Source organism: Polypterus senegalus, chromosome 12 (genome assembly GCF_016835505.1).
Source record: "Polypterus senegalus isolate Bchr_013 chromosome 12, ASM1683550v1, whole genome shotgun sequence".
Lineage (NCBI taxonomy): Eukaryota > Metazoa > Chordata > Cladistia > Polypteriformes > Polypteridae > Polypterus > Polypterus senegalus.
Window position 1 is genome coordinate 2,512,919 of NC_053165.1, and position 25,489 is coordinate 2,538,407.

General features: G+C 52.8%; 1 protein-coding gene across 1 annotated transcript; it reads right to left on the reverse strand.

The window, feature by feature from the left end:
* Window positions 1–274: 274 nt before the first annotated feature.
* rad18 (RAD18 E3 ubiquitin protein ligase) lies at window positions 275–24,431 on the reverse strand. The gene is made up of 13 exons (XM_039773154.1): window positions 24,253–24,431; window positions 22,741–22,822; window positions 18,901–18,962; window positions 15,760–15,830; window positions 12,623–12,882; window positions 11,866–11,965; window positions 9,290–9,474; window positions 4,698–4,768; window positions 4,249–4,309; window positions 2,317–2,439; window positions 2,126–2,243; window positions 919–963; window positions 275–464 (listed from the first exon to the last, which is right to left on the reverse strand). The coding sequence occupies exons 1-13, from the start codon at window positions 24,304–24,306 to the stop codon at window positions 344–346; spliced, it is 1,353 nt and encodes a 450-aa protein (XP_039629088.1). The 5' UTR covers window positions 24,307–24,431; the 3' UTR covers window positions 275–343.
* Between the last annotated feature and the right edge of the window lie 1,058 nt (window positions 24,432–25,489).

The window sequence follows — 25,489 nt, forward strand, 5'->3', positions numbered from 1 at the left end:
GCAGGAGGTGACCAGGGGGCTCCACAAGGTGGTCCGCTTGGAACCGAAATGGGAAAGACGGGTGTGGTGTCCGTGTTGGCGAGAGTGGCCAAGGAGGCATCGGCAGGTGACTTACAAAAGATGGCCCGGTGTGCAGGCGCCAAGTTGAGTTGGGCGGTCCTTGGTGGGCTTCAGTGCAGGACTCCAGAGTGTCGTCGTCGTCGTCTCATCACCGTGAGGCCTTGGCATTGGTGGCCAAGTCTCAAGGACAGACAGGTGACAACAGAAACAAAACTCCGCTCTGTGTATTTATTAAAGAACTCATCGTCAAAGTGACGTCTACATTAGAAATCCTAAAAGTATGTCAGGGTGGTCCTCCTCGGCCCCCTCGAGTGGCGCGTGACGTCCTGCGTGCTTTTGCTTGCTGCCCGGACTCACCGATGCTGGGGGCTTTCCGTTTCCTGAGTGGCATCGTCTTCAAGGGCCTGCAGATACGACAAAAAAATAAAAAATGACAAACAATGGAGCTGCAAGGCAGACGATGCGACACACGCACTCCGGCCCCCCGTACTTCACACGTGGCACAGTGGGGGCCAAACGGCATCTGGTGGGTTGGTGAAAGTTCTGTTAAAAGGAACAGCAGACGTGTGACAGAAGTCAGCTGATGGCACCCTCTGGAGGCACGTGACAACAGAAGAGACTTGGTGGGCAGGGGTGCCAACACAAGCCGAGACAGCAGGCCACGCTGGGTGATGTGCCCATTTGAGGAAGATGACGGAAGCCACAGGTGGGCACCCAGAGGTGTGGAGGAGCACCAGCACTGCCCAGTAGTGCTGCCCAAAGCTGGTCCTGGCAACATCACACATGCCATGCACTTCGTGTCTTATTTCTGAAATGCCCACAAAGCATTATGGGGGCTAACCTTTGACTCTTACTTACTGTTGGTCTTCAGTCAAATCCGAATGCAGGATGTCTGAACAGGAGCTACAAGAACAACGAGAAGAGGAGGATGAGGAAGAGGAAGAGCTGCACGGGACAGCAATCCCTTAAATTTACAAGCCAAGCGTCTCGAGCACACAAAAGTAAAACAAACGTCCTGTTAGTGCACTGAGGGGACGAGGACAACAAAATGTATCACACAAGTCCCCCCGATGTGCCAAAAGCAAATAGGACAGGGCTGTGGCTGGTGAGATGGACTGAAATGTGCCAGGGCAGTGGGCTCAGCTGGACCCCCGATTCACATCCTCAGTCAGATTTGCTTTGGCAGACATGAAGATGGCATGGCTGCCCGCTTATTAAAACTGTGACCTCTCAGGCAGGCGCCACACGTGTGTGTGCATCACAGTCCTTCAGGACACTGTTCCTCCTTGAAAGTGACAGGCGGTTGGCATCACAAATGAGAATCGAGGGACCATGGCAGCTCACGCCGTTGTGTGAAGGCTCAAGTGACGTCACCTCGGGGGACTCGCAGTGCATCGCTAATTACAAGGCTGCTCCGGGCTGAGTGTGGGGTGGGCAAGACTGGCAGCCATCAGACCACAAAGATGAAGGGCACACGGCAGCCAGCAGAGACCTCGCTGCACTCGGCTCACGTCAAGGTCGGACCCCACACTGGCACGCACAGGCCCACCAAACGAGGCAGCGACTGACTGACTGCCCGCCCAGGACTATGAATAGTAGAAGACAAGTGAGCGGACGGACCTCCCTAACGGCCACAGCCGCTCCCCGAGACCCCCGGGCCAGCACCCTCGTCTGCTTCTAGAACATTCTAGAGGCTCCCCTTAGACTGAGGAAGGACCCCACGGGGTGGCATTACGAGCGGCATTGTGTGACCCAAAGAGCTGGCCGAGTCGCCAACCGAAATGAAGGGCAGAGCAGAGTTGTGGCAAACGAAGAGAAAACCTGAAAGGGTGGCAGGCCTCGTACAGTCTCCTACACACGCCTGGCATCCGTGCCACCTTGGAAACGCATCTCAGAGACAAAGCTGCACCAAAGCCTCCATGACTAGAAGCCCACACGGCACATGTGCCCACCTGCCCTGCGCCTGAGGTGACATCTTCTAGTGAATGACGAGTGACTCCAACTCGATGTCCTGCTACTTGGGCTTCTCCCACTTTTCCAGACGCCCAGAATGGCAAACGCTTACCTGCTGGTGGACAGGCAGGAGGCTGCTGGACTGGAGGAATCCCACTGGCCGTCCTCTGTACCCACACTGGCATGGGGCACCGGTGGGCTGAAGGCTCCGCACGGCCCCTCGGGTTGTCCTGGTGGAGGAGCACACAGTCAGACGTTTGAAGGGGTCCGCACACTCGGGGCATTGGGATTCTCTCTGATTACCTGGCTCAGCGGCTCCACGGTGGTCCTCATCATCGGGCTCAGCCTTCACGCCCGCCGGTGTTGACTGGTGGCGCCCCTTAACTTGCTCAATCAGTTGCTGAAACGCCGTCTTGTTTTGCTTACCTGGACACAAAAACATCAGGTGAGGGGCACACGGTGGTGGCGGGGCACCCCCCCTCGGGACTCGCAGGTGGGCACTACAAGAGAGTGTCAACTCCTTTGCTGGCCCCTCACATCAGTCCTCCCCCTCCTCACGCAGACCACCAGAAAGGGGCTGCGGTCACATGAGGCGGACCCCCAGCACATAAGTGGCCACTATTGACGCCCACCCTCTGGCAGGACCCCTTGCCCGTGTGCCCAGCTCGAAGACTCAGGTGAAGGACGTTTTCCACATCGACACTCTAATTAGGTGGCACAGACGTGTGAAAAGCAAACTGCTTGAGGGGCCGCCAGCGTCTGTGCCATCAGTTACACGGGGGTCCTGAAAGGGGCAAATGCATCGAGCCCGCTTCATGGCCCGTTCTGGTTAAATAAACAGAAACAAAGTCCCTGTGGACCAAGGCAGACGTGGGCATCGAGACCTCGGTGGGCTAATATTTGTCTGGTGGCCATCAAAGAAAGTAATTAACTGATAAAGACGAGGCAGCGCCGTGTGTCACTGTGTGTGTCACTGTGTGTCACCCTGCTGGCTCAAAGCGGCCAGGTCTTTGTATTCGACGTCTCAAAAGTCGTGCACTGGGGGGCCGGGATAAACGCACTGCAAACCGTCAATGAGATTTGACAAAACGTGTGGAGAGACCACCACCGGAGGAGCAAGCAGTAAAAGACCACCGAGTTCTACAACTGGAGGGGCCGTCAGTGTGTTTTACTTCACAGACGCCACACGATGGCCACTCCTTGACAGCCCCGCCGGGTAGAACCCCACTGCCAGAGGTCAAGGGTCTTGTATCACGCGCTCGAGTTCTTCGGTGGGTCAGTAAAGAGCCCCCGACTGTTTTAAGAGAGGGAGCCTGGCAGTGCCCTATCCTCAGCGGGCAGCTCGTAGGACCCCAGCGATGACGACGACTCCAAACCTCGTGTGCCCACAAGAGCAGCAGCAGCTTTGTGATTCAGAGACCACCAGCATGCCAAGCACACTCACTGGCATGCAGTCAATGAAGGACTGGCAGGCACAGGGGGCCATCAGAAAGTAAAGCCGTTGGTACGAGGAGGATGGTGGTCCTTGGCGACACTCAAGCACATCAGGAAACCCCTGGAAGACCACGTCCTCCGATTGGCCTTGCAGATGTCCCACCGTGGACCCCGTTAGACCAGATGCTGGTGGCCATCTTAAAGCATTAGGGCATCAAAACTAAAATATCAAATCAAGTGGCAGCTTTGTGGGCTAAAGACACGGCAGTGCCCGGCCCCCCCTTGGTGACCCGCGGGGTCATGAGGGTTTGTGTGGCACCTGAACTGCATGTCCTTTCACCAAACCCCACACATTCACTCAGTCCCACCACTGAAGTGCAGGACTGCGGGGGTCCGCACGCTGTTCAGGCAGCTTACTCCCATTCACAAGCCCACCCTCCTGGACGGTGGGCCACTTTACAACAACCAGGGACAAGACTAACGGAGCCCGAAGATGCCATGTGAACGTCTTCCTGGTCTGAATGTTTTTGGTGGGCTTCACGCCGATGTGACCCTCGATAAACAGAACGTTCTCACTGCTAAACCTGAAAAAGCCCACTGGGGGTCTCGTTTCACTAAAAGTGCAGCCCCCTCCCCTTTTCTTTTAAACAACCTGGAAACGCTCAGCTGAGAATCTCCACAAACACGTGTGTGTCACACGCCGGCGTCACCAATGTCACCGCGCCGCCCAGCAGCTTCCTTTGGAGCGGCTCGTCAGTGGACAGGAAGAGCTTTTCCCCTCCTGAACGACAAGACACTTACGATACTGAGCGTGTATCTCATCGATTTCTTCTTCGCTTTGGTTCTTTGAAAACAGCATCACCTAAAAAACAAACAGAAGGCAACGTGACGCGCTGTGACCAGAGTGACGTGCGTCTGAGACGCCGAGGACAGTCACCGCACTCACACTTGGGGGGACACGCTGGCCTGACGTTTTATAAACCTGCCGTTAACAACGCAGGCGTCTCACACGTCCAGAGCGACCTGAACGTGAGAACTCACAGCGAAAAACAGTCAGGGTACCGGACATGGAGACCCTGGGGGTCCGAGACCCCATCGGCACAGCGAATAACCGCAGGCAGACCCATCGGAGTCGACTTCTCGATGCGGATCACAAACGTTCTGTCCGATGACCTGCATGAGACGAGGACATCTGACCTGACGTGACGTCACGGCGACCGCATGGTGACACAGTAAGCGGAGGAACGCACCGTCTTGGACTTGCTCTCCAGCCGCACCCTCTGCTTCTCGTTCCTTTCCACTTCTTTGACTATTTCTTGTACTGCGGGAAGAAAAGAAAAGAAAAGAAAATTCATCCACGGTTTGATTCAAATGACGTCACGGCGCCACTCACAGACATTACCAGGACAGCAAGAGTGCCAGGCGACGGCCCAGTGTGGCAAACTCACCCAACTGCATCCTGAAACGTCAAGCTGAACTCAACGATGAGCTTCTATGACAAGTGCGGGAGCGCCACCCTTCAGACACAAGAAGATCTTTGTGTCCCTTGAAGGACAAACCTGTGCTCCAATGAAATAATCGAGTGACGCTGACCCGGTAATCCAAGAGGACCACCTGCTCATCGTCCTAACCAGGTGGAGAGGATGGTCTTTCGCCCACTTTCTTCGGCTCCAGGCGCGTTTTATTTCTTAGACGAGTGTTTGGGGGCTGCGTAAAGAAGAGCCCCCAAAAGGCCCACCATGCACTGCTGTAGTAAATCAGTCTGGGAGAGCAGATTTTTGTGGTGGTCTGCAGACCCGTTTGGTTTGTGCCTTCATTTGTCACCTCAGGCGACTTACTCAGAGGCCGACGGTAACAACTTCACCCTGGGGGTCCGCCGTACGGCAGTACTGAGACCGCTGAACGTGGAGGCTGTCAAGTCGGATGTGCAGAAGGCCTGGCGCTGAGGGACACCTCCACTCTCGCTTCATTAATGCGGCGTCACCATAAAGTCGATCAACTCATCAATCAATCAATCGATCGATCGATCGATCCAGAGGTGCGACAGTTAAAATGGCGACGAGTCAACACGTGCTAGCAGGGAAGGAGAAACGTCACAGACAAACGAGCTCAAGGAAGGAGTGTCACCCTGTCTCTTGAAGGGACACGTCTCAGGTGGTCTCAGCAGCTCGTCACACGCCAGGCCACAAGCGGGACCGTGAAAGCTTCGGCTGGACCACCGGAGAGGCACACCTTCGGGCCAACAGAGAAGCCCAGAGTGTCGCTCATTCCGTCCACATCCGCCTACTAAGATGGAGGCCCCCCAGACAAGTCGCTGCCCACCCGGCTGTGCTGTACCGCACCCGCCCCACTCCAGTCATCTCTCCGTCCGAGGTCACAGATGTAATAAAAGAGTAAACACACAAGGCGTAAAAGTGGGCATTTGGGACCCTCAGTTCAGGTCTACGCCATAAAGACACTCAAAGTGACAACGGGGGCTCTTCCACTTGTGCTGAGAAGACTGGGGATCACACGCTGTGACATCCTGGGAACCGAGCTGAAGGGGACACTTGCCTGTCACTCTGCCACCTAATTGACTGCAGTTCAGTGATAAACGATCTTCTACAAAGACCACCTGCACAAACGAGTCCTTTAGGTGTAAGATAAGCGATGACAGATGTGACGGGGACGAGAAGAGCACCTTGTCACACACCTGTAGACTCACAATCGAAAACCGGATATGCAGAGGGGGCATCAAAGACGGCGCTTATGGTGACTGATAAGGGTCCACATCATAAAGGAGTCTTCATCAGCACTGATAAGGAGGCCACAAAAGGAGCGTGCCAAACAACGGCCCACCTTCACGTAGCAAATAAAGCAGACGTGCCGCACGTGGTAACAAAGGTGACAACTGCGAGGACACCAACGTCTCCACCAGGCACTCAACTTGTCACAAGGATGTCTGGAGTGACTGTCCTGTTCAGGTCAAGCCCCTCTATGGCCCTTAAACCACCAATCTCTGAGACAATCCCACCATCTACTGACTTCTCAAACCTGTTTTATAGTTTGGGGGTCCCTCTGAGCAGGGGACATCAGAGAGGACTGCAGGGAATTGTGACATACGCTGTTCTAGCGAGGCAGAGTAAGGTGTCAACGGGGAGTGACACACCTTGAGAGTGTGACAGCCAGTCTGGGAGTACAGAGGCGGAGTCAGCAAGAACTCGAGTGGCAGGAGGAAGGGTGACAGACAGGGCCTGCTCAGGAGTGGCAAACCAGCGGGCAGTCATCCTGCTTGGCCTTCGCTCTCTCAGGGTTCATCCCTGCCTTGGCATCACCCTCAACACTGGCCTGCAACCAGAGCGCCTCCTAGTGTCTATGAAGAGCCCTTCGTAGTGAATGTCTTGTAACACACCAGGACCGCCACTAAATGGGGGGCAGGCCACACAAACACCGGCATCTCCCAAATGGCCGGAGGACTCGCTGGGAAGCAGGGTTGCCTTTCCCATGAAATCCTTTAGCAAAGGATGGGAAAATAAGTGGGAGCTTCCAGAATGCAAAAAAAAAAAAAAAACACACACCACGGAATAAAATGGGAGCCACGCCCCCAAACGCAACTTCACACGGACACCCGAAGACCGCAACGTCGTGGAGTTCACTTCGTGTATGCGATGACTGTGCGCTCCGAGAGGGAGGGGGAGAGAGAGAGAGACACACGCGCGCACACACACACGCACGCACGCACACACACACACACACGTGCGCGCGCACACACAAAGACAACCACACAGAGACGCAGACGCGCGCGCACGCGCACACACAGAGACTGACAGACGCGCGCGCACACACAGAGACTGACAGACGCGCGCGCACACACAGAGACTGACAGACGCGCACACACACAGAGACTGACAGACGCGCGCGCGCGCACAAAGACAGCCACACAGAGACGCAGACGCGCGTGCGCGCGCACACAGACACACTTCTTCCTTTCTCTGTCCTGCCTTAGTGCGGCGTTAGGCAGACAGGCGTCTCCTATCCACGTGCCCTAAAGATGCCCACTGCCTTACGGTGGGCGTTGTACTTCCAGCGTCAAACCCGATTAATATTGTCATGGCAAGTCACTGTGATGTCACACTATGCAACTGTCCACTGCCACTGAAGTCACGTAGTGTGACAAGGGCCCAAGTTAAAGACGTCCCAGTTCTCTTCTGCCTGCACCATTGGAGACAAAGAGCCATAAGGTCACCAGAGGATGACAAACAAGGATCTGATGAGCAGGGCTGGCTGGCTCTTATCTCAACAGAAAACCACCCTGAGTATCAGCACTGCTAAAGTGCTGCCCACCTACACCCCCGACCGTGGCACAGCCTCGGGGGGACCCTGCAGGAATCCAGACGTACGCCCATCCTGTAACTCTGGGACAGACCCCGACCTCTCAGGAGCCACAGATTAATTATAAATATCGAGCCCCCCATTGTGAAGTACCACACTCTGCGTCACTGGGCTTTGTGCCCTCGGACCCGAGTTATCCGAACTCTTCTCTAACGTTTCAGTCGTCATCTACGGCTCCGACGCGGATCTTCTGGTCATAAAGGAGGCTGTGACGATGGCGACTGACGAGGAGAACTCATTGCAGAATTACAGGACTTGGGGGGGTCTTCTCGAGCGCCTCCTCCTCTCACACGATTGGCTCAAAAACTATCAGCCAATTTAACTCAAGACAGACAGACAGACGCACGCACGCCCTTCACCAAGATATCGATGATTTGGGGATCAGGGGACCCTAAAACATTAAGACCCGTCGAAACCGGAGAGCAAAAGATTTGACCAATCCAAAGCTTTCCCTCCTCCCCCCAGACAACAGGTTATGGGGTGGCACAAAACAGAAAGGTGCCCACCAGACAATAACTGCCATCATGCTGTTGGCCACATGATAATAAGAGAGGAATGAAAAAAGATCTCATCACAATTATTATTTATACCAACACAACGTCACAAAGGAAACCAACGTGCCAGTGACAGAAGAGGAAGAAGGAGCGAGACGTGAAGCAAAGCCGTGACTGGTCAGGTCACAGAGTGAGAGGGTGACCAACACGGAGCTGGCAGAAAGGCCGAGTGGAGGTGTTGTGTGGCAGACGAGCAAGAGGGTCGCCAGCGTGAAGGTGTGTGTGTTAGGGTGGCATGAAAACAATGGCAGTCACTCCAAAGAAGGCCAGCCTGGCAGAGAGTGTTGGGCCCTGGGGAAAGGCCATGAAGCTGGTGACAATGAACGATGACGGATGAAGCTGCCCAATGTCGAGTGGCCGAGTTCCTGTGCAGAGCTCCGCTGGGATGTCAGCGGTCTTCCTCCATCCATGACCAGGCCTGGAATGTTCTGGAATGAATTACTGCAGCGCCAAAGTCTGACGCAGCTGGCAGACAATGAACGTCAGCTTCACTCAACCGACGCTCTCTTCAACTGTCTGCTGCGGACCACAAGACGGTCTCTGACCGGATATGTGTTGGGTGGTGGCCGACTCCCAAACATTCCTAACGATGGCATGCGTGTGTGTGCGTGTGGAAATGCCACGGACACTGCAGCTTCCAATGGGAATGTGGCTTCATGTCAGATGCCCACCAGTATTCCGAGTGCAGATATTTAAGCTGCACACACAGGATGTCCGCTGGCACCGGCGTAAGAACTGCTTGTGTGATTGAGCTGCAGGCGGGCCTCTCAGAAATGCCAGGTGGGCACATTACATTAGTGTATGATTCATGTAACTGAGCACATGGCATTCTCAAGTAGAAGGGCAATAAAGGCTTCAAACCCCAATGGTGCCCTTCATTGTGAGGTACCCCCAGTACTACAATAGTGAGTGGTTACCTGTTTTGGGATTTAGAGAGTCGCACTGGGCATTGTGCATGTGCAGAAACTCCTGATGCCGCTTCACCAGCTGCTGTCTGGGGCCCTGGGTGGGCAGGCCGAGCTCCTTCAGTCTTCTCCGTAACTCCTGGTCAGAGAGGAGGTCATACACAACTTTAGCCATCGGCTTCCGTTTGGTGAAGGAGCTGAAAGGAAATCAAAAAACATGAGGGCACGGGGGCTGGCACTGCCATCACAGGTCATCATTACCTGCCAGCAGAACGAAAAGCTGTTAATCTTCACATAGCAAAATGTAGGAAGAAAAAGCAAATCAGAAATCAGAACTAATGCTGCATAAGGAGAAGACAAACAAACAACGGGCAAGCAGATGAACAAAATAAAAGAAGTGCCAGCATCCGCACAGACGTCGTCACCAATGCGCCAGACCACCTGTGGCTTCACATTGTGACGCACTGCAGCGGCATTGTGCTTAGAAGATAATGAGACACGCAACGCGCTTCGCTCTTCTTTCAAACGTTTAACAGCACAGGAGGCACCACAAGTAGAGTTGGGCGAAGGAGAAGCACACGGGCGAGAGCAACAGACCCCACGGGAACGGGAAGAATGTGACGATTCGGGAAATTCCTGAGAGGAAAACACAATCTTGTACCACAAACTGGAAAAACGGGACCCCTAAATCAGCAGCAGCGCGGCCCACCGAGTGCAGACGCTCCTTAGGCAGAGAAATCGTACTTAATGGAGGATGAGCAGTCGTGCCAAGGCACAGTGGTGGGTACAAGTGTCACCTTCAATGTGCCAAGGCACAGTGACGGGCACAAGTGTCACCACAACATGGCACAGTGATGGGCATAAGTGTCACTTTCAATGTGCCAAGGCACAGTGGTGGGTACAAGTGTCACCTTCAATGTGCCAAGGCACAGTGACGGGCACAAGTGTCACCACGCCAAGGCACAGTGATGAGCACAAGTGTCACCATGCCAAGGCACAGTGGTGGGTACAAGTGTCACCTTCAATGTGCCAAGGCACAGTGGTGGGTACAAGTGTCACCATGCCAAGGTGGAGTGATAGGCACAAGTGTCACCTTCAACATGCCAAGGCACAGTGACGGGCGGGCTTACAGCCCAACACAGGAGGGCAGTTCACAGGCAGATTAAAGAGAAGAGATGAATAGGCACTGCCAGGCCGGCCGCTCCAAACACACAAGCGTTAGACGCCTTCATGCCACAGCAAACAATCTACAGAGACGTGCAAAGTGGCCATCCCAGGACCCAAATGGGTCACGGCGGGCGATCACATGGATCATTGTGAGAAATGCGCAGATCTCTTCAGCATTACTGTCAACTTGACAGACGGACGGACCCCCACGGTGGTGTAATCGGCTTGAATGTCCGGCTATCTGGATGAAGGCCCATCAGTCCAGTGACACACAAGTCGAGTGACACGTTAAAGCCAAGCGATTCTTTTCTGACGTACGTTTCAAGCTGTTCCCTGCCAGGCCTCTGGTGCTGCACTCCACACTTGTGGCCCCCCGAGACGCTTGACGTTGCCTTCTGTACAGACGGGTGACACGATGCCCCGCCTTGGCTCTCATTTGCTACTGCGGCGTCTTCACCGTTTCGGGTGTGGTCAACCCCTCAGCTTCTATTGGCTCTCCAAACCCGATGAAAACAACAAGCAGACGTGACGACTGCCACACACGAGGGCAGTCAGAGGAGCCATTTACTGCCAAGTGCCAGCGTGTAAAAGTCCCCCTAAAGAATCTTTGTGATTTGTGGACCACCACAGATTAAGCAAGTGAGGCCACCGAGCAGAAAGCAGTTTGAATTCTGACAGCATGAAGCCCGAGGGAAGAACACAAACCGAGAGGGAGGCCATCGCGCCATAAATACACGACTTGCAGCTCTCTAGAGGGCGACGCCTATGACCTGCTGCTGCTGCGTTGGCCAGACACCCCAGGCCTAGAGAGCCAAGTGAATGCCATCTGTCTGGAGTGAGGAGGCCCGTTTTATACCCGCGTCACTATTTTGTCTTGCCGATGCTTTAATGGACGTGTGAGCTGGCGTGCGATGTGATCCTTGGCCTGCGGCGTCTAATCTCGTTGTATTTTAAACAACTTTCAAGATGAACGAAATCCCCGCCTTTCTAAACGCCAGTCCTGCAATGGCGAGAGACACAGGAGGCTGCTGGGATGCGCTTCACTTCTTAGTCAGGCCGACGTCAACTGGAAAGGCCTTCTCGGGCCGAAGGCGGTCAATCCATCGGCGGCGTTACTCGAGCTGGCAGCTTCAGGCGCCAGGCCTTTAGTGTGTGGTTTGTAGCGAGAAGCTAAGTGGGCACAGACAGATGGCACGTCAGCGGTGACGCCACATGTAGGCCACACAAGGCTTTGAAAAACTTTTCACCTGGCTAAGACAATGAAAAGGTTTACAGCATCCAAAGGAGGGCTGAACATAGAGAGGTTGGCAGCTGTAGCAGTGGTGACACTTGTGACAGATGGCTTCTTACAACAGTCAGAGCCCCGCGCCACACACGGAGGTACACACTTTAGGCATACAGCGCCTTTCCCAAGTGCTCACCTTCTCAGACTCTCTTTCTTTTCATCCCTTGCCAAGCAGCTGTCCAGATGTCTGTTAATAAATTGCTCCGGAATGTTCACTCCACACACGGGACACTCCACTGCAAGAGGACCAACAAGACCACGGCTGTTTAGAAGAAAGAGACACATGGGGGGACATACAGAAGACAAAAGCGCTGAACAAAGAACTCAAGTGTTGTATCAAACTGGTGTCCTGTCACCTCAGCAGTGACAAAGGCTCAAATCGGTGGCAGTTTGACATGAGCTGCGGTCAACTGGGCTTCACTAAAGCTCAGGCCAAACGCTAACTGCTGCGCCACAGGGCCACCTTCAACGTGCGGCCATCGCTGCTGCCCCTGCTGTTAGAAAGCAGTCAGTGTTAACAAGTTAAAGACCCTTGTCAGTCAGTCAGTCAGTCAGTCAGTCGGTCGGTCAGTCAGTCGGTCGGTCAGTCGCACACACACACGTGTATCGGACAGACAGACAGACTAAATGTGCTGTTAAGTGGGGTCGACACGCGCCGCCCCCCCGACCCCCTGTGCTGGACGCGGTGGTCTATGAAGGCCGCTCTGGCTTTCTCTATGGTTGCCTGAACTTCTTTATCTTCTCAGGTGTACGCGGTGGACCCCCCAAGCCCTCTCTTGCCTTTGTTCTCGTCCCGTTGCGCGCGCGCGCACACACACACACACACACACCCACTCGCTATGTGTCACAGACCGCTACGTGGTACACAAATATGGTGGCACAACGTCACTTACCTTTCACCGCATCCTTCACCTTGCAAGACGTCGATGGCTGCTCGAGAGTGTCGGCCACGCTGGCTGAGGGGGGCATCTCTGGAGGTTCGCACGTCACTTTGTCTCCTGAGGCGGCTGGTGAGTCGAACTTAAGAAACTCATCAATGAGCCGATTCTCCTGCTTTACTCCAGTGGTCTTCTTGTGATCGAGGGGCTTCACTTGCCGTGGGATTTGCGGCGACACTGGGGGAGACTCCAAGTTCAACTTCAGCAGCTCGTGCCTGAGGAGAACACAAAGAATTGAAACGCGGCACAGGAAAGGGTCCGAGTTCTCACAAAAGAAACGAGTTAACAGCCAAGTAGACGTGCCCAGCTTAGCACAGCATGGCAGGCACCTTAACGTCTGTGGGTACTCTGGGGTCCTCAAGTCTGGGGTCCTCAATCAGAGGTCTGTCCCTGCTGCTGCCGCAGTGACATTTGGGTTCTTTGTTTCAGTTGGCATTTCTTCCTTCGCTCTTAAACTATCGCCTTCCACAGTTTTAACCACCTTAACTGGATGCCACCTAACTTGGCACCATTTACACCAGTGGGGGTCATCACGTCCTAATGTGCTTCTGGCCTCAAGTCCACTGGAGGAAATTCTCACAAAAGCAAACGGACGAGAAATACGCTCACGTGGCAGAACGAGGACACTAAGGAGCCACCAAGTGAAACACGGGGGTCTTATTAGGGTGGCCAGGGTTTGCAATGAAAATAAAGTCAACAGTGAAAAGGCCATTTAGAGCCCCTCTGTGTGGCTTATTAAAGTGACAGCCGTGTGAAGCGTCTCGACGCCAGGGTGGCACAGCCTGACAGCTCTGCGGCGCCCTCTGGAGTAACAGCGGGCACAGCACCAGTACGACACACCCTTTCATGACCGCAGTGGGCGCATTAAATTGAGAAATAAAAGCGAGGACATCAAAAGGCCTTCAGAGATGAATGAATCGGTGGGACTGGTTCATCGCCACTGGACTCAAGGGCCTCTGGTATTCACGGGAACAGACAGACAGAGGGCATCACAAGCACATGGCACTAAATCGGCCCTCGCAGAGCCGCACTCGGCTGCCTGCAAAGGGCCGCCATTCACTTTCGACAGGACGATTAGGTGGCGGGCACGCTGCACGGCCTCTATAAACTGGCAAGGTTGGTCTACTGCTGCTGTTCATTTGAGTTGCTATGCCCAGGCCTTTACCCTGTGAACGCTAACTGAACCGTAGACTGGGACCCTAAAGGCCCAAACAGAGAACGCGGACCCCACCGTGGAGTTCAAATCAGCCGCCACATGCCACACTCCTCCGCTCTGCCCAGGTGTTTTAGAAGAAGCGTTTCGACCCGTTCGGCCTTTTATATAAACACAGTGGTGTGAGGTGCCGAGCGATGGCAGGGCACACCAGTCAGGCTGCAGTGAGACAGCGGGTATCAAATACCAGAGCTGTGATCCAACAGCACAGGCTGTGCCACTTCAGCTCAGCCCAATCTGTCACCTCGTAATGTTTCACCCAAAGTGGCATCTGTGTGGCGTGCATTACCTCAGACGGCCGCCGTCTTCATTCCCAACAACTTGTGCTTTGTGGTCCTGGATTGGTCAGTCGGTCACCCGTCAGCAGTGCAGCACTTCGTCATCGAGCTCCTTTTTACGTCTTCCTCAGTTGCAGTCATTACAGGTGGTGTCAAACCAAAGTTCTTCCTTTAATGTTCAGCATATAATTGAAGGACTCCTGGCACGGCTGGCATTGCCACCGGGCAGGTGATGGACTTGTAATTGTGATCTGTAGTTGGCTCTTTTAATCGAACGTTTCTATCCAAATTGCAGAAGCGGCAGGCGGTGAGTCACTTCACAAATATGGAATTTCAAAGAGCAGTAAAACTTTCCAGAGAATATGGAATGAAATGTCAGAATGAGGGGGACGAGATTAACCAGAAACACATTTGAAAATCTCCACGAGGTCTTCAGCCTTCAGACTCGCTGCATTCGAACATGTGTTTGGAGTTAAGTCAGAAACGACCAAGACACAGATCGGCACACACATATGGCGGCGCTTTGCAGGAATTCATCGAGGAGTGAAGCTCGCCCGGCAGCTCTGGCGCGACTCCTCCGACGGGCAGCGGGCGACACAAACCGTGTTACGATGTCACGTTGTGCCCGATTTTAACGAGGTCATACATCTCTATATGGAATGGTGTTGGCCTCCATCTGCCTACCCGAGGTGGCGGGGAATTCAAGCACCTTAAACGCCTGCGTTGGGCGTTTGTCGTGCCACCGCCGAGTTGGTCAGTAAAGTGGTCTACGTTGAAGTGCTCTCTCCCCTGGGTGTGTGTGTGTGTGTGTGTGTGTGTGTGTGCCATCACTAACACTCCGAACAATGAACTTGGACCCGGGAGGTTGGCACTGCTGTGCCTGCGATCAGAAGAAGTTTGAAATGAGATTTTGCGAGCAGGGAGCTGGAATGTGCGCGGCTTTGTTAGGACCAGTCACTAAAACGCATGTCCGCCGTCGACGGGGCTCTTCACGGTACTTTAGGGCGATTTCTGTTCACGTTTGGAGTCGAGCCTCTAAAAGGTCACTCGGGGCAGCGCAGCGAGCTACGAAGGTCTCACTGCCCGCTTATCCGTGTTAGGAATTCCCTACTTATGCAGGTTTTTGTTTCGGCCCACCTCGTGGCACGTTGGGGGTTTAAAAATGAAAACAAATTCAAAAACAGAACGGGATCATTTTTTTGAAACAGAATGCCAAGTAACTGCAGCAGATTTCTTCAGCGAGTAAGAGAAGAACCCAACATGTCACTTGTGGTGCCAGTAAAAGTGCCGTTTCAGGTGACAGATTAAACAAACACCCAGCACGTCCTGACAAATGCCAAGAGTCTGAAGGCGAGCCTCGACTACTCACTACTGGCGGCACTGGGGAGTGGCGACGTGTCACAACTAAGAGTTTCACATGTGACAATAATGACCTGATAAAACTATCTGACACTACTGAGGGTGACAATCCAGCGGACAACACTGGAAAATCTTAAAAGGGCAGTGAATTTCAAGGGCGATCTGAGTAGCGAGTGTGCCCGCTATACAAACACATCAATGACATGCGCGCCACACATCTGGGTACCAAAGGCACTACAAACCTCGCCAGCTTGAAGCTCTTAACAATTTCATCCAGTGCTCGGTTGTTCTTCAAATCGGACTCCGTCATGGCCTGTAATGTAAAACAAAAGTACAACAATGCATTGTTAAAATCAGAGCAGCAACACAATGGTGCCAGTTCAAAGGACAACGCAGGTCTTCTTTGTTAAAGATTTGTGTTCCGCCTTTCAGGAGACGCAGCGCTACGACAGGGCATTTGTCTCCTTCCTGACTTCCTGCGCCACGTTGGCTCTCAATGTGCCGAACTCTAGGAGGCGCCAGTATGCCAGCCCTGCACCTGAAGGTGGCACCACCGCTCACGTTTTCCATGGCGTCAGTTAACTTTATCATCGGGTGTTCACTCGCTTACCACTTGTCTCATATCAGAGCCACTTCAGGACCTAAAAAGACTGGCAAAGACCTGGAAGGGGGCAAATACTATCGCACAGCGCCAATATGGGCCCAGCGGCTGTCTGCAATAAAATGGCCGTCCTGGCGATTCCTTTAGGCCTTTCTGCCGTTGCCAGGTTCGTAACAAATTTGCTATTCAGATTCGTAAAGAGGCTTCCTGCTGCTCCGACGAGTGTAATTAGAACGGACAAGCCAATGAAAGTGACACGCTCGTTCTTTTATTAACCAGGAAACTACTTAAGCACGGGCTGCCAACAAGAGTGGGGGCACAGCTAAATTGGTGCCATCTGTATCCCTATTATCATAAAGTAGGACTTTTTATTAGTAATTAAATTATTGGGGGCAAAAAAATAAAAGACAGAGGGGTCCTCCAGTTCTTCTGGCCAGTTGGAACATCTGACAGAACATCTCATGACTCCCACAGCAGCCACTTGGGGCCCCCCGGACCCCTTTAGGTGAGGTGTTAAATCACGAGCAACACAAGGCCAGGGAAATGAAGCGCCGGACAGAGGGGACCCCATTAAAGCGGCCTAAAGACTTCCTGCCGCTCTCTTGGAGTAAACGAGTGGCGTACCCGCGTAGAAGGAATGGGCGGCAGCACTCGGGGAGTCAGCAGAAGAATGGCGGGATGAACTACAAATGCCACTCGAATGACTCAACGGACAACGACTTTTAAAAAGAGGGGATTTGCTCTCGTGAGGACCAAAGTCGCGCTTGGCACCAAGGGTCTCCCATAATACCAATGAAAGAGCACTATGTTTGAACACGACGCCAGCCAAGCGGGTGTCAAGACAGGAGTACCCGCGTTTATTCAGCGTATTTTATCGCCCGGCACAACACAAATCGTCTTCCTTTTTCTGGTGCTGGGCCTCTCATCAGCTTCGAGCCACAAGATAATCCTCACCGTTAGCATCTGATGCAGTCGCCCGAGCAGATCTCATTAACTGGAGGAGAAAGTCCAAGCTTTCTGGATGCCCACTCAAGCCAGCTGACTGCCTGGCACATTCCCCTGGCAGCTCTTTGAAGTGTCGCTTCTCTTTACTGACTGGCGAGTTTAGGAAGAGCCTCACAGACAGACGGTGCCCTCTCTGCTCATTCTAAATGCACCTCATGCCACTTTTAAGCACAACCTTCGGTTTCTTATGAAATTCTTCATCACGGGTCACCGACTGCCAGGGTGGGCTACACGTTCAACTTTCATATCTAAGAATAATCAACGACGCTCAGCTACTAAAGCAAACCCTCAAAATCCCCAGCACTCCTCCCGAGAGCGGCGCCACTGGCAGGGATAAAAAAATAAAATAAAAAAAGAGGAAGACGGCTCAGCCCTGCTGCGTGCCAACGAGCCCGAGTGGCACTACAACAATAAATACTGAAAAGAAACACCTGCAACCTGCCATCCCTGTTAAGTTAATCTGCCCACTCTAAGACCGGGCAGCAGGCGGCTCACCGCACAGTGAAACACGCTTTGAGCTGCGGGGTCTGCGTCGGACCACCACACTAACGCCCACCCTCTACTGGTTCTACCGGGTTTGTGTATCACTTATGGACTCAACTCGCCAGTGACAGCGGCGGCCATTCCACACGTGGCGGGTACACACAAACGAGATGGCGAAGTAAACATCGGTGCGGTTTTAACAGGTAGACGTTACTGCACTGCTGACGGAAAACGTCACTAGCGGGGACAGCGGCTCCGCGTCCCCAAACGTCACCGTCCTCCTCAAACACTCAGGCAGTCATTTCAGATTTAAAAAGAGCAAACGTTTTGTAGTCGATACGCACTGCACTGTGACGGGGGGCAGAATACGATAAAAACCCTGAAACTGGCACAGTGGCACACCTAACCCTACCTGCGGTTAATGAGGTGCTGCTCCGGGGGTCCGCACGACTGACAGTATAAAGAAGACTTGAACACCCAACCAACGTGCAACCTCGAGTGAAGCTGTGGGCTGCATGGGGGGCAGAAGATGCCCACTTAGCATACGCGTTGTCAACCATTGCTTCACTGGCTGTGCCTTTCAGGGGTCTCTGCAGTGCACCGGACCCCCACAACGTGGTTCACTTGCTGCTGTTAAAAATCCGTAAAACTCCCGAGTTAAACTCCAATGAAGCCAACAACTCAGACTCACTGGTGGCAAAGCGGGTACAACTCCTCTTATGGTGGGAGTCCCGTTAGCCGTCCTGAGCGTCACGCGTTTCTCCAACGTTTGGAAAAAGAAGAATTCAGTCAAACGCATCAGGCGGATTAGAAACAGCAAACCGTTTTAAAACTGAACATAAAAGATGGCCCAAAGGCCAGAGGGCATCGGACGAGACAACATCTGGTGGGACACTGGAGTCGTGAGACCACCGTCAGCCCGGTGACTCAAATTCGTGGCCATCACGTTCAACACACGGACCGTAGGTGGCACAGGAATTGTCCCCAAAAATCGTAGCCAAGTACAAACATAGCAGCACCATCTGGGTTAACCAAAGATTGGAGTGCCCACCAGATGAAAGTGTGTGACGATACGGGGGGCCCTTTAAAGAGTGCAAATGAAGACGACACTCTCGCTCGAGCACCGCTCAGGTCTTCTAGAACGACTGTAAGATCAGTGAAGTGCCCACAAATCGGCGGCTTTCGCTCGACGATTTGTTTCACGAGTTACACCTTTGCCAACGTGTGAAGCCCCCTTCAGTAATCTACGCTTTTAATAAGGAGACGTGAACGCCCGCCCACACAGGGTACTCACCAAGCTGCACAAAGGGCACTGCGTCTTGTAGGAGAGGAATTTCCGAATGCAGAGAGAGCAGTCTGCAAAGCAAAGGCACACGAGGGTTAGTCTGATGCCAGCCGCTGCCCTTGAGAGCCGCAGGACAAGCAGCTTTGACGTGTCATTGGCGACTATGGCAGTGTCTCATCACCTGTGTCACCTGTAGGGCTGCAAGTAAAGATTATTTTGGTAGTCGGCTAATCGTTCAATTTTCTGTTCTATTAGTCACGATTATTTCATGCCAGCGACCTGCGGTTGCACATCCCGTTCTGGGCTCCGGTGCCCGTCTTACCTCATCTGCTCACGTCTGTCCACCTGTGAATGTCACCGTGATGTCGCTGCATTAATAATAATCAAATTAAAATGACAACCAGTGAAACACGTGCATTTGAAAATAATCCGATGTTTTCTATCAGTGCGACCATCAGAATAAAAAAGAAAGACAGACATTAAATATAGAAAGCGAGGTCTTAAAACACAAACCGTGCACTGGACGCGAGCGTTTCGACGAGCTCTGCTGTGAGGCTGGCGCTCCTCTCTGAGCCGACGGCAACACACGAGAAGGGTTTGACAGACAGACAGACAGCACACTCGGAAGGAGAAGTGTTGTACTTTATCACATCACGTACTTACTGTAGTACACCAAAATAATAAGCGCCTAAAATACGTCACGCGCTAAACGGTTTACTACTCACGTGAACGGCTCAGCTGCTCCTACCACTCGTCTACCGTACGTCAGCAAACAACTGAAACCAAACCAAACCAAACCGGCTACAGTCGGTCTCCAGTGCACTGTGGCACCACGCCACAGCGGATCAGTCCGCGCCGTACAGTCGTCTCTGGCACTGCCATCGTCAGCGCTGACCTCGGTGATTTACTGAATTTCAACAATGAACATTTAATAGTAGGCTGTAAAATGACGAGTGCTCTCTGCGTGTCTTCCATTAAAATGTCACCTTTTCTTTGTGACTTGTGACGTTTACTTAAAGCGCAGCAGCGTCCAGGGGCGCACTGACCCCCAAGTATGTGGCGGTTTAAGGGTTAACCATCGTTGTCGATACCTTGATATTCACCTTCTGGTACAAACAGGTGGCACTGACTTTACCTCTCGAGAGCCGGCGGCATCACAGCTCCAGGATGCCCGTGCGTCGTGGCGGTGCTCCGCTTGCCATAATCTCATCTTTTTCGGCGAGCTGCTCCCTCACTTTAGAAAGTTTATTTCTCTATTTTTGTGCTGCACACGTCTAACGGACCACGAACCGTGACTGGGGTTTGTCCGAATTGGCGTCGCCTCACATTGGCTGGCAGCGTTTAACTTTATTAACTCCCCTCACGCGACGACACAACGGTCAGTAAAGGTGGTCCTCCGCTGGGCGTCGCGCCTCGCCACGTGTTTAAGGGGACAGCACACCTGCCAACGTAAAGGCCTTTACTATGCGCTGACAAACAAGTCGCCGGACCTCGTTCAGCTCAGGGGGCTCAGCAAAGTAACACAAACCGCCAAGGCACCCCTGTGTGAACGACGCAGCGGACGGCGGGCTCACTCGCAGCACAGCGCAGTGTTGACATCTTTAGGGGACAAGCCAAATGGCACCAGCGAAGGTGAAGGTGGGCCTCATCAGCACTGACCGAGCCTAAAAAACAAAAGCGTTATGGGATCACGTAACGCGACGGCACAACAACAACACGATTCTTAGAAAGACCCCTCAACGAGCAGAACGCACGCTTCAGTCAAGGATCAAAAAGAGGACAAGACAAAGGAGGCTTCGGGCATTTCAGACTTGGCACCAAGTAACAAAACAACAGGAAACCAACCAAACCCACAAGTGCACTTTGGTGCCCACGGAGTCCGCTTCAATAATCCAACACCTCAGGGTGGCGATAAAAACCAACGACAAAAATCGCCTGCTCATCTCCTGGCAGAGAAAACATACAAAGGCAGAAAAACCACGCGGCCTAATAACTGGACACTGCTGACACCGTAAAGCCACGCAATCGGGGGCATCCAGTGCCAAGGGGCACACTCGCCAGGCCCTGTCTCCATGCACAGAGCAGCAGTGTGCCGATAGGAATGCTGGTGGAGGATGGCAAGAAACAGGAGATACGGCTCATGTCTGGCATACGACCGACTGTTGGGTAGACTCTCGCCAGCACCACGAGGTGCCCAGGGAACAGTCGGAACAGAAAAGAGTGCCATCTGGTGTTGTCACCAATAACAAGCTCGGCCAAGGCAGGCCTCTGAAATTCAAACCAAACTTCACTGGTAATGCAACCCACCTGACCCGACCCCACACGTCACGTCACACGTCACGTCACACGTCACGTCACAACCAACGCTTCAAGACGCAAGTCTTCATCCAAACAAACTTTCATAAGCGAGTTCAACAAAATCCCAACAGATCAACGACCAACACAGAGGAACACATCCTTTACATAAAAGAATTAAAAAGAGCGAGGGGCAGAAGAGACATGCCAGGCAAATGAAACCGAGGTCTGCCAGCCTGACCTGGCACGGTAATCAAAGCAGACGGAGCTCCCATAATGCAACAGACGGACATGCCCGTGGTACAGCGGGCTGGAGCGCAGGGCATCCCGATTCACATGCCAAGGGACGGTTGGTGGAGCGGCTCATGATGGCAGCAACGACTACCCAAAGGGGAAGATGGCAGTCGGCGGCGACTCTGGGCCTCGAGTTACTGGCTCGGCGTAATGTTGGCTACACATTTAGAATTAGGATAACAGAAACGGAAGGGGCAGCATCACCAAAGCCTGCCATGCGAGGACGCCGACGTCATTTAAACAACTTAGCGATGCCATTAAGAGAGTCGGGCGCACGGTCCTTCATTTGAAAATACTGACAGAGTCCAAGAAAAAGACCCTCGGAGCGCCACTTTACACAGTTACTGGGGCACAGCGTACAAAAAAACAAACAAAATTCACACAATCAGGCGAGCGCCGAGCACTCAACTCCGATATCGAGACCCTCCGCAAGGACAACTCGTCTGCCACCCAATGACTGCTAATCTTGAAGGCCACAGAAGGTTCAACTTGCTTTGTCTTCTCAGGGGCATACGGGGTACACGGGTACAGTGAAGCCCTTACTGACACGTGGGAGACCACCCACCAACACTCAGACCATCGTCTTCAGGTGAGGTGCGTCTGCATCTACAAGCCGGGCGTGGGCAAAAATAAAATAACACGCAGTACGAAAATGCAAAAATCCAGTGTGCCAACTCCAAGGTGGCAAAGGGCAGCAGAGACAAAGGGGGGCTGCAGGTCATCACAGAGCAACAATCACACATGCCAGCATAGAGCGGCAGGGCAAACCAGAGAGATGGAGGAGGAGAAACGACAAAGGTCACTAGGGCAGCACAGAACACGTGCCATGTGCCCTCAGACAGCTGGCAGTCCAGAAGCCACCATCAGGAGAAAGAGGACTTGCGCCAGAATAACAGCCGAGGAAGAACACGGAGACGGGCCGTGACTTCTGCAATTGCTGTCGAGTTACAGAGACACAGCAGACCACCCGACTACGTGGCAACTTTGACACCTACAAGATGGAGTCGCAGCCCACGCTGAAGGCCAGTTTGGCAGAAGTCTCCGGCCTCGTTCTCTTTTTTCCATTCTGGCGTCGTCCATAAAACACGAGACATCAGACAGACGAGCTTCTCTTCCGTTTGGGAGAGCTCCTTGTTTTCTGTCGCATCACATGCCCTGCACCTCTGGCTAAGTGACCTGTGGGGTCCCACATTAACTCAAACGCTAAACCCTACGTATGGGAGAGCGAACACAAAGTCAACATGGCTGCCAACTACTTACAGTTATGAGAACACTGCTGAACCATCATGGCAATATTCAGGTAGTCAAAGCAGATGGCGCATCTCAGCAGGGCATCGACGTTCTGAAAAGAGAGAAGTTGGAGAAACATCAAGGAATGCTGGGTAATAAGTAAAGCCGCACTTCAATACGTACCGAGTTTGGAGACGACGCCTCACACGCAGAATACCAACTGCGCAGGTGGCACCTCTCGGTCTTCATTAAAATATTTCTCTGTACAGGAAGATTTGTTTTTAATTTTTCTTCATGCAGGTGTGCCAAGGTTAGTTAGATACTTCAGATTCTACCAGCCTGGCACATGCCAACACCACCACAATGATAATTCCTTCCATTTACAGAGCAATTTTCTCACGACTCAAAAAGTGCCCTCCACGCTTGAGTGGTAAGAGAGCTCCTTAGTGAGAGGTGGCAGCGCTGCCACTGTGCCACCTAAGCTTTAGAATTAAAATAAAAACGCACCTCGGACCAACCAGTGTGCCCCTTAAACATTTCTTTATATTTGTTTGTCTGCACCCACCAAAAGAAGACGGATTCCTAATACTTGTATTACTTGGCATAACATATTTTGATGAAATCTTCAAGAGAAAGCATAAAAGACATCAGGAAAGAACTGAACTCTCAACGAACAGAGTAAGTTCACACGGTGGGCTTCACGGCAGAGCGAGGACTTAAGGGCGCCGTGTGAAACCTTAAAGGGGCTGCAGCTCCTGAGCACGAGATCCTCACAGCCGGGGGTCCTCACACTCGCTTTCATTTGTAGCTCGTCTCCAGAGGACTTTCATTACAGCAAGTGGGGCACAGGTGGCCTTCAATGGCAGAATGGTGACTTTGTGCGTGGTCGAACTGGGGACCCGGGCTGTGCGTCATGTGGGGCTCAGGCCGAAGGACAGGCGCCCTGCCCAACAAGAATACGGCCAAAGACGACCGCTGACCGGTCTTCAGCCACTTGTGCAGTCCATCGCGATGTGTTTGAAGTGAGGCTACGCAGAAACACATAGGGGGGACATTTAAATGTTGCAGAGTGACCCTAAACTGGCATCAGGAGAGTGAAGAGGCGATTACTGTCAGCACCGCCACCTCGGGGGTTCTGTCCTGCTGACTGCGCCCCGCTAGGCCGGCACTCCGCTTCACGAGAGGACAGTGACGGGGCCACAACGGCGTAATAAAGGAGATGTAAACTGGGGACACGTCCTCTTCGTCCGTCTGGTCGTTTCAGACAGGAAGGGTCTTACGCAGGATGACTCGGCCTTATTGTCCCGTTAGGCAAGTCTGGAAAAGAGATTTTTAACGAGATAAAATATTGGGTTTTCATGAAAATACGGCACAAACGAAAAACGATGTTCAACTTCTTGGAGGAAGCCATGTCGGCCATGCGTACAACTTTTTAACACAGAAGGAGTCACAAGCCCGGCGCGTAAATGTATGTCATAAAGAAGCGGTTATCCTGCTGAAAGGAAACCCGTCCGATACCCGCGACACTCGACGAGCACTCACCTTAAGTTCGGCCAAACTATGGGGCCACTCTGGCTCAGTGAAAAACTGCGACATGCTGCTGTCCTGCTAACAAGAACTCGGAAGCCCACCGTAAACACCACGGCGCGGCAAACAACAGCTGCCGCCTGTTCAACAATCCCGCGCGCGCTGCAGAGCCACACTCAAGCGGAAGTCATGGAGCCAGCAGCTGACTTCCGCCGGCCAAGGCGCTCGCTGTGATAGGCTGCTGCCTTCGGGGTCCTCCAGTGCGGGGCGGAAGTCGGCGGCGAGCTTGTTCAAAGCGTTGCCCTGATATCTAGCATCGGTTTGCTCTCTGATTAAGTAGATAAAACCAACAAAAAATAAACCATACAGAAAATAAGACAATAACGATAGATCAGGAGCTTATGTAGCGTAAGGCACATTTTATTTCATCTCGTTTTTCTTTTTAGAACATTGTGTTTAGAAGTTCTCTGATCGATACTCGCTTATTAATTCTTTATTCTTTAGATCATTTGTGAAGCAAACTTTAGCCGTCAACTATCCGGCTGGGGGTTGTTTTATGTCTAAATTCACACACCAATAAATAAACACACATTGGGGATTTTTCGGAGGTGTTGTCGATTCTCTCGAGTCCGAGGTGAGCCGCTTAGTTGTACGTCCATGTTAAGGAGTCTGCGATACGCTTGTTGAGTAACCGCATAGACGCTGAGCGATTCGGGACAAAGCTGACATACGCTGTTGTTAAACTTTTAAAGGCCAAGGTGACTCTTATAAAGAATATCCTTTTGTTGTCGATCTGCGTAGCGAGGCACTAAATGTTTAGCTAAAAAAACAAAAAAAAAAAAGTTCCTGGGATATTCGGCCAAACGAGTAAAAGTGCGGAGCCCCTCTGGCTGTAATGTCTGCCATCTTTAGGGAGCACCTTGTAGTGGCCGAGCAGCTTTGACGAAAGCAAAAGCTGAAAAAATAAAAGAAAGGAAGTGGGTCAGCATTATAACGTGAAGCGGTGCACCGGGACCCCCACCCAAGTCCCAACCTACATTAGCATGGGGTGACGGCCCTGAACGGCCCTGAACTGGGGGATACAGCAGCGCCGCTTACTAAAGGAACTGGCAGGACTGACGTGTGGCACACCAAAGCAGCCCAGAGCCGCTGGCGTAGTGCCACTGGTGTTAAGGTGCCCCTGTCGCTGGCTGATTGGTCCTCAGCGTTGGGCCGTCACGGAGGTGATGGTGGCTCTGAGGCTGAGGGTCTG

Bases quoted from the DNA above. Each gene is read 5' to 3' on its own strand.
- rad18 (XM_039773154.1), bottom strand. From the start codon at position 24,306: ATGTCGCAGTTTTTCACTGAGCCAGAGTGGCCCCATAGTTTGGCCGAA. The intron at 18,963-22,740 runs GTAAGTAGTTGG...TTTGCTTTGCAG, and splicing joins TCAGCAGTGTTCTCATAACT to ACTGCTCTCTCTGCATTCGG. The intron at 9,475-11,865 runs GTGAGCACTTGG...ATTTCCTTTCAG, and splicing joins AAGAAAGAGAGTCTGAGAAG to CTCCTTCACCAAACGGAAGC.